We start from the raw sequence: 13,450 nt of genomic DNA, 5'->3' as shown, positions 1-13,450 counted from the left end.
TTTGATAACGAGAGATAAGCATAGTAAATATTTTGAAAGTCTCAACATATTAAATCTTAACCACAGTCTAGACCAAACTGAACATGTCAGAGATTGTCTAGTGTAGGGGCAGTGGTGTGGTTTTGGGAAGATAGAGCAGTGGATCTCACATAAGATTTTCTTTCTTTTTTTTTTGGGGGGGTTATTTGCTATATGGACCAAGTAATAGACACGGGGAAGTGCGGGAGGGCAGCGTGGGTAGGGGAGGAGGGGGGAGTCAGGTCAAATTCAAAGTTAATCCGATGGGGCTGTAACTCAGGGAAAACAATCCCTGACACTTAAGGAGTATAAATCCATAAAGGTCATCGGAGGTCAAAGGTCAGGTCAAATTTTAAGTTGCTCCGATTGAGCTGCAACTCAGGAAAAATGATCCTCGACACTTCAGGAGTGTAAAACCGCAAAGGTCATCCGAGGTCAAAGGTCAGGTCAAATATTAAGTTGCTCCAAACAGCCTGTGAATCAGGGAACACAATCCCTAATACCTCAGGAGTATAAAACCGCAAAGGTCATCCAAGGTCAAAGGTCAGGTCAAATTTAAAGTTGCTCCAATCGAGCTGTAACTTGCAGAAAATGATCCTTGACACTTGGGGAGTATAGCATGAGTTTCCCCGAGGTCTAAGGTCAAACGATGCTAATCAGAATCAATCACCGCCTGACATTCGTGGCTCGTGAGCCACAGTAGCTCTAGTTGGACTTGCTGCCCACATAGACCCTGGAAAAAACAGATGTGGAGGAGGATTTACTTAGAATTATAATATATCATAATTGATAATAGCATGATGAATGCTCACACCCATGTGAACATGCCATCATGTGACTTCAATCTGATGTAAAAAGTATTTGAAATTGTAAAAAATCAGAGATAAGATGCCACTTTCAAATTGAGAATTTTTCTGTAATTTCCCAACATATTAAGCTAATACAGAGAAGATGAGAAGAAAAGGGTAGAGTTTGATCCAAATAAAGTGCAGTGATTAGATATTTGCCCCATTTATCCCACTTTGTCACAATGGACTACAGGGTCTTAGGAGGAGGGTGATAAACAAGCTGATCATACTGATTTCAGGAAGAGGTCAGTTATCACAGTTGAAATACGAAAGATTAAAATGTTCATATGATGGACAGCTTTTTCATCCCAGCTTCATACACTTTTAAGTACATATCATTAGATTTACAATTAACTTTCAGGACTGTTAAATTTCAAAAATATCAATTTTTAATCATTCCTCGTTTTCAAAATGGAATTTGATATGTCTGATGTGCTCTCAGGTCCCACAAAAAATATATGAAAACATCCCTATGCGAGCCCTTAAAACTATGTGGAATCTTACAAGCAAAGCAAAAGATGTTGAATAAGATACATCAGGGAAGCAGGAAAAAAATATAATTTGAGATGTTGGCCTACCAGTGAGGAACGTCCACCTTAAAAAAAAGAGAATCTCAAAGATGATATAAAACAATTCCATTGGTTTTACGGTTCTTGAGGTATAGAGAAATGTCAAAAAATGTCAATTCTCTCTTTGTCATTATTTTGACCAGTTAATCACGAACTGCCAGACCTTTTAGATTTTGAATGTCATTGTTGTCCTGCCTGCCTGCCAAACAAAGTTTGAAAATAAGACTATAAAATGAGCTATGCGAAAAATTGGAGCTTACTACATGTATGTAATGTATTATCTTAGCTCCTTCTTGTATCACTTTGTCCATTACTTCTCTCCGATAGTTTGACTGTTTGTTTGTTTTTCCCGTTTTTTTCGATGATAATCTATTTTCTCTTTTTTTTTCTTTTGTCCCCAGCATGATAGACTAACACAAGTACTTGAAGAGGAAAGACAAAAGAGCAGTGAAATAATTCAACAGGCATTAGACAAACAGGTGGTGGCACAAAAAGCTGCATTAGAAGAATGTTTACTGGAGGAGAGAAATAAAAACAAACAAGCATTAGATCAGGCAGTACAGGTGAGTATGGTGTAATCAAAGAGGTTAGATCTAAGGAGAACCGACTCAGAATTGCCCTGTGCGTAATGCAGAGTGTACCTCCGGCATTTATAGCGTTCAGCATAACACTTTACATGCATTTATAGCGTTCAGCATAACGCTTTACATGCATTTATAGCGTTCAGCATAATGCTTCACATGCATTTAAAGCGTTCAGCATAATGCTTTACATGCATTTATAGCGTTCAGCATAACGCTTTAAATGCATTTATAGCGTTCAGCATAACGCTTTAAATGCATTTATAGCATTCAGTATAACGCTTAACATGCATTTATAGCGTTCAGCATAACGCTTTACATGCATTTATAGCGTTAAGCATAACACTTTACATGCATTTATAGCGCTCAGCACAACGCTTACTTGCATTTATAGCGTTCAGCATAATGCTTCACATGCATTTAAAGCGTTCAGCATAATGCTTTACATGCATTTATAGCATTCAGCATAACGCTTTAAATGCATTTATAGCTTTCAGCGTAACGCTTTACATGCATTTATAGCGTTCAGCATAACACTTTACATGCATTTATAGCATTCAGCATAACGCTTTACATGCATTTATAGCGTTCAGCATAACACTTTACATGCATTTATAGCGCTCAGCATAACGCTTACTTGCATTTATAGCGTTCAGCATAACGCTTCACATGCATTTAAAGCGTTCAGCATAACGCTTTACATGCATTTATAGCGTTTAGCATAACACTTTACATGCATTTATAGCGCTCAGCATAACGCTTACTTGCATTTATAGCGTTCAGCATAATGCTTCACATGCATTTAAAGCGTTCAGCATAATGCTTTACATGCATTTATAGCGTTCAGCATAACGCTTTAAATGCATTTATAGCGTTCAGCATAACGCTTTAAATGCATTTATAGCATTCAGTATAACGCTTAACATGCATTTATAGCGTTCAGCATAACGCTTTACATGCATTTATAGCGTTAAGCATAACACTTTACATGCATTTATAGCGCTCAGCATAACGCTTACTTGCATTTATAGCGTTCAGCATAACGCTTCAAATGCATTTATAGCGTTCAGCATAACGCTTTAAATGCATTTATAGCATTCAGCATAACGCTTTAAATGCATTTATAGCTTTCAGCGTAACGCTTTACATGCATTTATAGCGTTCAGCATAACACTTTACATGCATTTATAGCATTCAGCATAACGCTTTACATGCATTTATAGCGTTCAGCATAACACTTTACATGCATTTATAGCGTTCAGCATAACGCTTTACATGCATTTATAGCGTTTAGCATAGGCTAACACTTTACATGCATTTATAGCGCTCAGCATAACGCTTACTTGCATTTATAGCGTTCAGCATAATGCTTCACATGCATTTAAAGCGTTCAGCATAATGCTTTACATGCATTTATAGCATTCAGCATAACGCTTTAAATGCATTTATAGCGTTCAGCATAACGCTTTAAATGCATTTATAGCATTCAGTATAACGCTTAACATGCATTTATAGCGTTCAGCATAACGCTTTACATGCATTTATAGCGTTAAGCATAACACTTTACATGCATTTATAGCGCTCAGCATAACGCTTACTTGCATTTATAGCGTTCAGCATAATGCTTCACATGCATTTAAAGCGTTCAGCATAATGCTTTACATGCATTTATAGCGTTCAGCATAACACTTTACATGCATTTATAGCTTTCAGCGTAACGCTTTACATGCATTTATAGCGTTCAGCATAACACTTTACATGCATTTATAGCATTCAGCATAACGCTTTACATGCATTTATAGCGTTCAGCATAACACTTTACATGCATTTATAGCGCTCAGCATAACGCTTACTTGCATTTATAGCATTCAGCATAACGCTTCACATGCATTTAAAGCGTTCAGCATAACGCTTTACATGCATTTATAGCGTTTAGCATAACACTTTACATGCATTTATAGCGCTCAGCATAACGCTTACTTGCATTTATAGCGTTCAGCATAATGCTTCACATGCATTTAAAGCGTTCAGCATAATGCTTTACATGCATTTATAGCGTTCAGCATAACGCTTTAAATGCATTTATAGCGTTCAGCATAATGCTTTAAATGCATTTATAGCATTCAGTATAACGCTCAGGCCCGTAGCCAGCCCTCTGAGTTAGGGGGTTCGTTTTTCAGATTTATGGTAGGCCTAATTATTATTAAATGATAGAAGTAATGGCCGCATAGCGGCCATGGCGCCGCGCAAGTGCGCGGCGCAGGGAGGTGTCTGAGGGGGATGTGGCCCCTCAGAAATTGAAGAATTTTGAAAAACGAAGTCCCAATTGAAGGCATTTGGTGCACCATTTTTACATTATTATCAGGAATATATGGGTTCAATATATTGTAGCAAAGAGGCAAATTAGTGTGGTTAAAACAAGAAAAAGTTGCAAATCAGGCGCGGGGGGTGTCTGAGGGGGGATGTGCCCCCTCAGAAATTGAAGCGTGGTTAAACAAGAAAAAGTTGCAAATCAGGCACAGGGATGTCTGAGGGGGGATATTCCCCCCTGAGACTTTTGAAAAATGTAGTCCCCTTGAAATGAAGGCATTTGGTGCACCATTTTTACATTATCAGGAATATATAGGATCAATATATTATAGCAGAGGCAAATTAGCTGCTTTAAAACAAGAAAAAGTTGCCTATCAGGCGCGGGGGGTGAGGGGATGTGCCCCCTCATAATTTGACGAATTTTGAAATATAAAGTCCCAATTGAAGGCATTTGGTGCATTATTTTTACATTATTATCAGGAATATATGGGTTCAATATACTATAGCAAATAGGCAAATTAGCGCGGTTACAACAAGAAAAAGTTGCAAATCAGGTGCGTTATTTCATCACAAATAATATCAATTATTTTCTTAGTTTCATATGTTAGGCCTATATCACTTCCTTCATCTCTGAACTAAGCTTTCTCGGTCATCGTTTTTTAATAAAATCTTCAAATCTAGATGAGACACAGAGCCAATTTACTCTGCTATATTTATTGCATTAATTAAGTCATCATTTATTTTCCGCATACATACTGATCCTAAAATTAAGCGGGACAAATGCGCTGCAGCCCTAAAAATAACAATTTTATGCTAAAATGGCAATTTCACCCACATTTCTCATGTTCTCCTTTTGTGTGAAAATTTTAGGGGGTTCGATCGAACCCCTCGAACCCCCCCTGGCTACGGGCCTGACGCTTAACATGCATTTATAGCGTTCAGCATAACGCTTTACATGCATTTATAGCGTTAAGCATAACACTTTACATGCATTTATAGCGCTCAGCATAACGCTTACTTGCATTTATAGCGTTCAGCATAACGCTTCACATGCATTTAAAGCGTTCAGCATAACGCTTTACATGCATTTATAGCGTTCAGCATAACGCTTCAAATGCATTTATAGCGTTCAGCATAACGCTTTAAATGCATTTATAGCATTCAGCATAACGCTTTAAATGCATTTATAGCTTTCAGCGTAACGCTTTACATGCATTTATAGCGTTCAGCATAACACTTTACATGCATTTATAGCATTCAGCATAACGCTTTACATGCATTTATAGCGTTCAGCATAACACTTTACATGCATTTATAGCGCTCAGCATAACGCTTACTTGCATTTATAGCGCTTCAGCATAACGCTTCACATGCATTTAAAGCGTTCAGCATAACGCTTTACATGCATTTATAGCGTTCAGCATAACGCTTTAAATACATTTATAGCGTTCAGCATAACGCTTTAAATGCATTTATAGCGTTCAGCATAACGCTTTAAATGCATATAGCGTTCAGCATAACGCTTTACATGCATTTATAGCGTTCAGCATAACACTTTACATGCATTTATAGCGCTCAGCATAACGCTTCACATACGTTCAGCATAACGCTTTACATGCATTTATAGCGTTCAGCATAACGCTTTAAATGCATTTATAGCGTTCAACATAACGCTTTAAATGCATTTATAGCGTTCAGCATAATACTTTAAATGCATTTATAGCGTTCAGCATATCGCTTTAAATGCATTTATAGCGTTCAGCATAACGCTTTACATGCATTTATAGCTTTCAGCATAACGCTTTAAATGCATTTATAGCATTCAGCATAATGCTTTAAATGCATTTATAGCTTTCAGCATAACCCTTTACATGCAGAGCGCTATCAAGCAGGCACTTTACATGCATTTATAGCGTTCAGCATAACGCTTTACATGCATTTATAGCGTTCAGCATAACATTTTACATGCATTTATAGCGCTCAGCATAACGCTTTACATGCATTTATAGCGTTCAGCTTAACGCTTTAAATGCATTTATAACGTTCAGCTTAACGCTTTACTTGCATTTATAGCGTTCAGCATAACGCTTTAAATGCATTTATAGCGTTCAGCTTAACGCTTTACTTGCATTTATAGCTTTCAGCATAACGCTTTAAATGCATTTATAGCGTTCAGCTATCGCTTTAAATGCATTTATAGCGTTCAGCATAACGCTTTAAATGCATTTATAGCGTTCAGCATAACGCTTTACATGCATTCATAGCTTTCAGCATAACGCTTTACATGCAGAGTGCTATCAAGCACACACTTTAAATCAAAACGTTTAGTGGCACATAGCAAAATAAGCCAGAGGTGCACTATTTTGCCCTCATGAACACACAAGCATGGTGGAGACAGGTTTTCTGGTCTACTCCCCATTCCAGAAAAATACAGAACTAATTTTTTTGGATTAAAAAAATATTATTCTGTTTTGCCAAATGAATCATAGCTTAATCCTAATCCTTTAGGTAGTCCTAACTGGCAATAAAAGTCAAATTTTAATATTTGGTCAATTTTTGGAAATTAAGGGCCAAAAACATGCATTTTTAGGGTGTTTTTCGACCTTTTTCGTATTCTGTGACGATCAGGCCTAAAGACTTGAACAAAGACTAATTTCAAGTTATGCATTCTAATTTTTGGAAAACACATTTTCCAATCTTTTTCATAATCAATTAGCAAAAATAACATATACTATTAAAATTATGAGCTAACCCTTAGCCTATACTCAAGATTTTGAATACTTAGACTTGTGCCAAGTCTTACAATTTTGTGACTACAATTGAAAGAAAACATGCAAAATTGCATGTTTTTGGACCATTTTCCCTCAAATTGCAAAAATATTAAAACTTTTATTGCTAGTTAGGACTAACTAAAGGATTAGAATTTAGCTATGTTTCATTTGGCAAAACAGGATAATAATTTATTTAATTCCAAAAAATTAGTTCTGTATTTTTCTGGAATGGGGAGTAATCTCTGTGGATGTACCACAGAGGAGAAAGAAAACAGAGAGCGTACAGTCAAAGTCCCCATGTATTGTATGCGGTGCGTTCTCGCATATTCATGAGGGGCGAATGTTCGATCGTGCCGTGTCTAACAATCACGCCAGAGCTGCGTGCCTTACGCGATAGATCGCGTATACGCGATAGAGCATTGCGTGGTTTCGCGATTACGCGATAGACCATGAAAATACGCGGTAATTGCGTAGCAGTCTCGCCTGTCGCATTTCATGGAACAATCTCTGTACACTCTCTGTTTTCTTTCTCCTCTGTGGGATGTACCCACTCAATAACAATACTCTTCCTAACTCACAAAGTTTTTAATTATATCTTTTACTGGAACTTACTTTTACAACTTGCTATATATACTATCAGACTTCATCAGGCAACTGACCCACTGGGCTGGTCATGTGAACACTTCAAGACAACTAGGGATCTTCTTGATGGCCCGGTCACATGCGAGATAAGTTGTGTCTCAGTCCTCCCTTTCTTTCAAGAATCACTGCATCCTCGGTGTCAATCTTATATGACCTATGTCTTTAAAGTGGAGGTACACAGTGGAGTTATGAGCCTGGTTTGAACTGCGCCCCTATGTTGAAAAAACTGTGCAAAAATATAGTTTTGTATGTGTATTTGTCTGTTTTTCTGGTGATAGGACACACAATCCTCATGTCATGAAACTCTTCAGAAAGCATTGGAAGAAGAAAGGTCAAAGGGTAAAGGTCAACTAGAAGCACAAACGTTAGAAGGTGCTAAAGCATTAGAAGATGAGAGAGAACAACATAGAAAAACCATGACAACAGCACTAGAGGAAGAGAGGCAAAGAAGCAAGGTAAGGTCAAAGTTCAAAACGGGGGCGGGGATCTAGCATGACGCCCTCAGTCGTCAAGGAAGAGAGGCAAAGAAGCAAGGTAAGGTCAAAGTTCAAAACAGGGTGGGCATCTAGACTGGCGCCCTCAGTCGTCAACGTTCGGGGCTGATGACTGAGAAATTTTTGGGTACATTTTGTGACGGACTTCTTCCAAGAATTTGGGTGCAGTTGTGTCTTTACCGTGTTTGTTTTTTGTATTTTTAGAACTTTCAGTGCGTGATCTTGTCACCAAGGCGTGGTAGGACATGGGCTACAAGTTGTGCTACAAAAGTTGCGTACAAAAAACATATGATCAAAGACAGAATTAAAAAGATGTCTGAGTTTTCGTCTGATGTCATCTGTCAATCAAACTTGGGCACGGTTTGTTTACAAGTGTTGTGATGATGAGTTGCTGAACGCGGCAGTAAAACAGGGCGCCTTCAAATATACAAACCGTCTCAAAAGTTAGGTCTTCATAGTAGGAAACTTGGGGCACCATGTCAACAATGCCTAGAAAATTTGCTTTTTGCCTTGTAAAGTACATGTTTTGCCATTTTCTGTGATTCCTTTTCTCCAATTGGCACCTTCCTTTTACGACCTATTAACCAATCAAAGGTCGTAGGGAGTTTGATTGACAGTGACATCAGATGCAAACTAGTCTTTTTAATTCTTTCTTTAATTATAGTGAAATCCACTATGAAAATATTTTCCTTCACTAGAATGAGTATCCAAACAACATCCAAGACAACCCACCTCCCCAAGGAGGGGATATCTCGGATTTTGTTTGGGTACCCAAGAAAAATATGTGGCACTAGCTATGGTCCAGGGCCTCCCGCTAGAGTATCAAATTCACACTAGTCACTACAGGTATCATTTTGGTTAAAGTGTGGTAGATGGAGTATACACAACAATTTGACCAGATATTTGCTTCAATCCTACGTAGGATTGAAGCAAATAACTGGCCAAATTGTTATGTCCCGGTATCGATTGGCACATTAGGGGTATATTTTCACAGAAACTAATTTATTAGGGATGCACCATTAGTCTTCCAGGACAGGGGAACTGTTTTGAAAAAAAAAAAAAATGAATAAATAAGCAAAAGAAGTTTTTTTTAGTTGTACATTGTATGGAATTGAAAACAGCGATTTTTTGGATGCAAAAGTATGTTTGCAAAAAAAAAAAAAAAAAATTTGTTTTTAAATTTTTCAAGGATTTCTCAGATTTTGAAAGGTAATTTATCCTCTTCCAGACAAACAACTAACTAACCACCTGTAAAGCAACCCCTTTAATGTGTGTCCCTTAGACAAAAAACCCTGTACTACGGGCAGACAGACCTTTCAAGTAGGGTTTTATTTTGCGCAAATGACCCAAAAAATCAACAAAATATGTAATAGGGGAAATACAAAAAAAAACATTTTCGAAATTTGGGTCGGCTTTCATGTCTACAGGAATTTTTTTTTTTTAATTCTTTTTAATCTGGTTCTGTCTGGCCCGTAGAACAGGGTTTTTTTTTTTTTTTTTTTTTATGTCACCTTAGGGGTATATGTTTCACCACAATTGCACTGAAAATGGTCTTGTTATGGATATTTTTGTTCACATAAAAGGGGTCCTTTGAGCTATTCCATACACCCCCTGTGGAAGACATGACCTTAATCTCCCACACAGGGGATGTAGATTTCAAATGGAGTGTCCCATTCAGGTAAACCCATTTGAAATTCACACTCCCTGTGTGGAAGATTAAGGTATATCTTCCATAGGGGTGTATGGAATTCAATTGGAATAGCCCATTTACAATCCTTGGAACCAAGGAACCAAAATTACCCAGAAAAATACTGAGAACCATCCCTGGATGAAATCCATTCTGGGCCATAGGCCTATTCTTTTACTTAAACACACACAACCCAAGAAAAGATGCAACATCACATTCTTTCTTTGTTTATATTTTTTCTTTTAATTCTCTCTAGCATATATTAATAATATACTGCCAAGTAGTTTCTTTTTATTCAATTGCAATAAAAAGTGTTACCACTACTGTCTCTGCATTAAAGAATGCTTGCATTTGTACAAGTTTTTATCTTCCCTTAGAGTGGATGGTGCACATAAACGTTGAAAAAAGAAGAAAAGATACATTTGCACTTGTCCAGATTTGAACCCGCAACCTTCTGATCGCTAGATAAATAGTGATCTGATGCAATCCTCTATGGAATGCGATAAAAAAAAATTGAACCTAAGAGTTATGTGATCTATATGTAGTTCACAGTACTCATGACTTAGTGGTTAAAGTGTCGATCCGAAGGGGCCGGTTCAAATCTGGCCAAGTGCACATGGATTTATTCCAACATTTGCGCTGGCCACTCTGGGTGAAGAAAAAAACTTGTAAATCCCAATAATGCAGAGTACTATATTATGTCTTTATCTAACCAATGTGACTTGTATATATTTATATTAAAAAAATACCATTCTGATGCAATCTGCTGTGGAATGCGATGAGCAACAATCAAATCTAAGACTTAGTCTTTTAGTCCAGTGCCAAAAATGTCCGGGGGGGGGGGGGAGGGTGACAAAATGCAGTGATCAAAATGCAGTGATTTTTTGCCAATATTTACACCACTACACTTGCATTATGTTGTTACTACATACTATTTTTATAGAAAAGTTGACCTATGATGTCACATGTTTATATCCACTACACCCAGTGTTGTTTCACACAAGACAAAATAATACAGTAGTATCTATGTCGGACCACATAAAATCTTTTCAAAACCAACTTGCAAATCCTTTGTTGTTCTAATTTTGTGATATTAAGTAGCTTTTAGCACCTGTAATCAAGTTAGATAACATGTTTGGTATTATTTGCTTTGAAACCGAAGTTAATGCAAAAAATCTGACTTCCTCCATTTAGACTATAGGGTCTTTTGTGTGGCAGTTGTTATCTCCGACGAACAAAAGGCATACCAAATGTAAACACATGTCATCTCATCTATACAATATTCAAGTAAACAAATTATAAAGTGATTCATTTTCTATTATTAGGGTGGCCACAATGCTAGCTATTGTGTGTACCTCTGCCTACATACACAAATGTATGGTGAAAATGTAACAGATTCTGCAGCAGTTGGAAAACTTTTGGGCATTTTGAATTCCATATAATTTGTCTCCAAGTAACTTCTGTGCAAACCCGACTACCTAATTAGATAGAAAATATTCTGCTCGTAATGAAGGTGAATATAGCATTTTGTACGGTCACGCATAAAAAGTTACGCACAAAATAATTTTTGTCATCAAATAAAACTATTTTCCCAAAGATGTACAATTATGCTATATTCAGTTTTACAATCTAGACCCTCAGAGCAAAATCCTGTGCAAAAATCAGACAATTTGGTTGTGTAGTTTAGGAAATACAGGCCTTTGAAGGTCAAAATTGGCACATAATAGCGCCCTCAACGGTGAAAATCACATATATTTACCTTAAAAGTCCTGGTAAAAGAGTTATTTTTGTGATTTCAGCCATTTTAAAAATGTTGTAAAGAAGCAAATATAGCAATTATGACCCTGGATTTTTAATATTTGCATAAATGAACATTAAATAAACAAAAACAATACATCTTGTGCCTTCTTTGGCTTTATTCCCACAATTATCGCTCCGTGAATATGCAAATTTATGACAAAATCAGGATTTTCCTCAAAATGGGGTAAAAATGGCCAATTTTGTGAATCTTTAAAAGGCTGTATCTTCGCAACGGATTGTCCGATTGAGTTGATTCAAGAGCTTTTTTAAATCATTTTGCAGCAGGAACAATCCTGACAGAAAAAGCAATTCCAGGGGTGGGTTTGAAATTTTCATGTGACCACCCTACTATTATAATCTACATAAGCTTTTAAGTCTGTGTAGCCTATAAATCTACATGTATATGAAAAATTTGATTACCATTATATTTACAAACAATTGTACCCATAATTATGCATCTTGTTGATCAGTCAGGTCATAATGGAGGTTAAAAATGGCATTTCTCATCCAACATGAATACTGCTACTAGCACTGCTGTTGCTGTTCCCTAAACATGTTAAATATATTGGGGGCCTGAAATCTGGAAAAGTTAAAATAAAATCATTCTATAGTTCCTTTTGCATTGCTCAATGGAGCCCCATCAATGGCCACAAGCCTTAAATCTTTACTCTTCCTGAGTCCACACAATGGCTCCTTATGCTTCTAGATGAAACATGCACAAACCTGTGTCACATGTAGCAATGCACTACATGTTTACACAGCTATGTGTATTCTACCCCCTGGGTCCCCCACTATGGGTCCTTATGTAACTAGATGAAACATGCACAACAAGCCTGTGTCACATGTAACTATTTCACTACATGTATACACAACTATTCTACCCATGTGTCATCACTATGGGCCCTTATCACTTGAAAAAACAGGTTTGGAAGTGAGAGTCAAACTGACCAGTTGTAGTCCTATGTAGGGTGTATAGAGTACCGAAGTGATGACGTCACAAAAAACTTTTTTTGCATTTCAGCATTTTCATGACCATATTTCAGTAGAAATGGCCTGGTTCCATTATGAACCAGGCCATTTTACACTGATTTCAATGTGCTAATCGGATCATGCGGGCCATAGTCTCGGCCCTCATGATCCTATTCCCCAAAATTTGACTGTATGTTTTTCATCATGTTCTACTGAAATATGGTCATGAAAATGCTGAAATGCAAAAAAGAAAATTTCATGACGTCACACTTCGGTACTCTATTGGGTGGCACAGGAGAAAATCAGACCCTAATTGTAAGACTATCCATGCACTCAAGGTGAAATTTACACCTACTTGTGTTACTGTCTCACCATTTTCCTGGGAAATGGTGAATTGCAATGTGTGGCTTTAAGCATCTAGATGAAACATGCACAACAAACATGTGTTACTGGCACTGAAACATGCACAATAAGACTGTGTCACATATGCAATTTCACTACATGTATACACAACTAGCAGATGAGTGCAACTGTTGACAACATGACACGATTTGGGGGGTGGGAATATTTGGTGAAAACACACCCACACATACACCCCCCCCTCCCACCCAGGACTTTGAATTGAAAACGCGTAGAAAACACACACATGTTTTGTGTACCATGTCACATGTACTGAAATACACAGAATCAGTTGCTCATGTAACTATATTTTAAGATTCACAGTCATGTTTTATAACGTCCCTTGGCTTATCGGCGTTGCA

General features: G+C 37.3%; 1 protein-coding gene across 2 annotated transcripts in view; it reads left to right on the top strand.

Moving 5' to 3' along the window:
• The window catches only part of LOC140168059 (uncharacterized), a 73,195-nt gene that overhangs the window by 39,782 nt on the left and 19,963 nt on the right, over positions 1–13,450 (top strand). For both annotated transcript variants that reach the window (XM_072191363.1, XM_072191362.1), the window contains exons 7-8: positions 1,837–1,998; positions 8,018–8,194. In XM_072191363.1, the coding sequence (XP_072047464.1) occupies positions 1,837–1,998; positions 8,018–8,194 (339 nt within the window). The remainder of the gene's footprint in view (positions 1–1,836; positions 1,999–8,017; positions 8,195–13,450) is intronic.

This window comes from Amphiura filiformis, chromosome 13 (genome assembly GCF_039555335.1).
Source record: "Amphiura filiformis chromosome 13, Afil_fr2py, whole genome shotgun sequence".
In the NCBI taxonomy this organism is placed as follows: domain Eukaryota; kingdom Metazoa; phylum Echinodermata; class Ophiuroidea; order Amphilepidida; family Amphiuridae; genus Amphiura; species Amphiura filiformis.
Note: the sequence above shows the minus strand (reverse complement) of the source record. Positions and strands in the feature narration are given on the sequence as shown.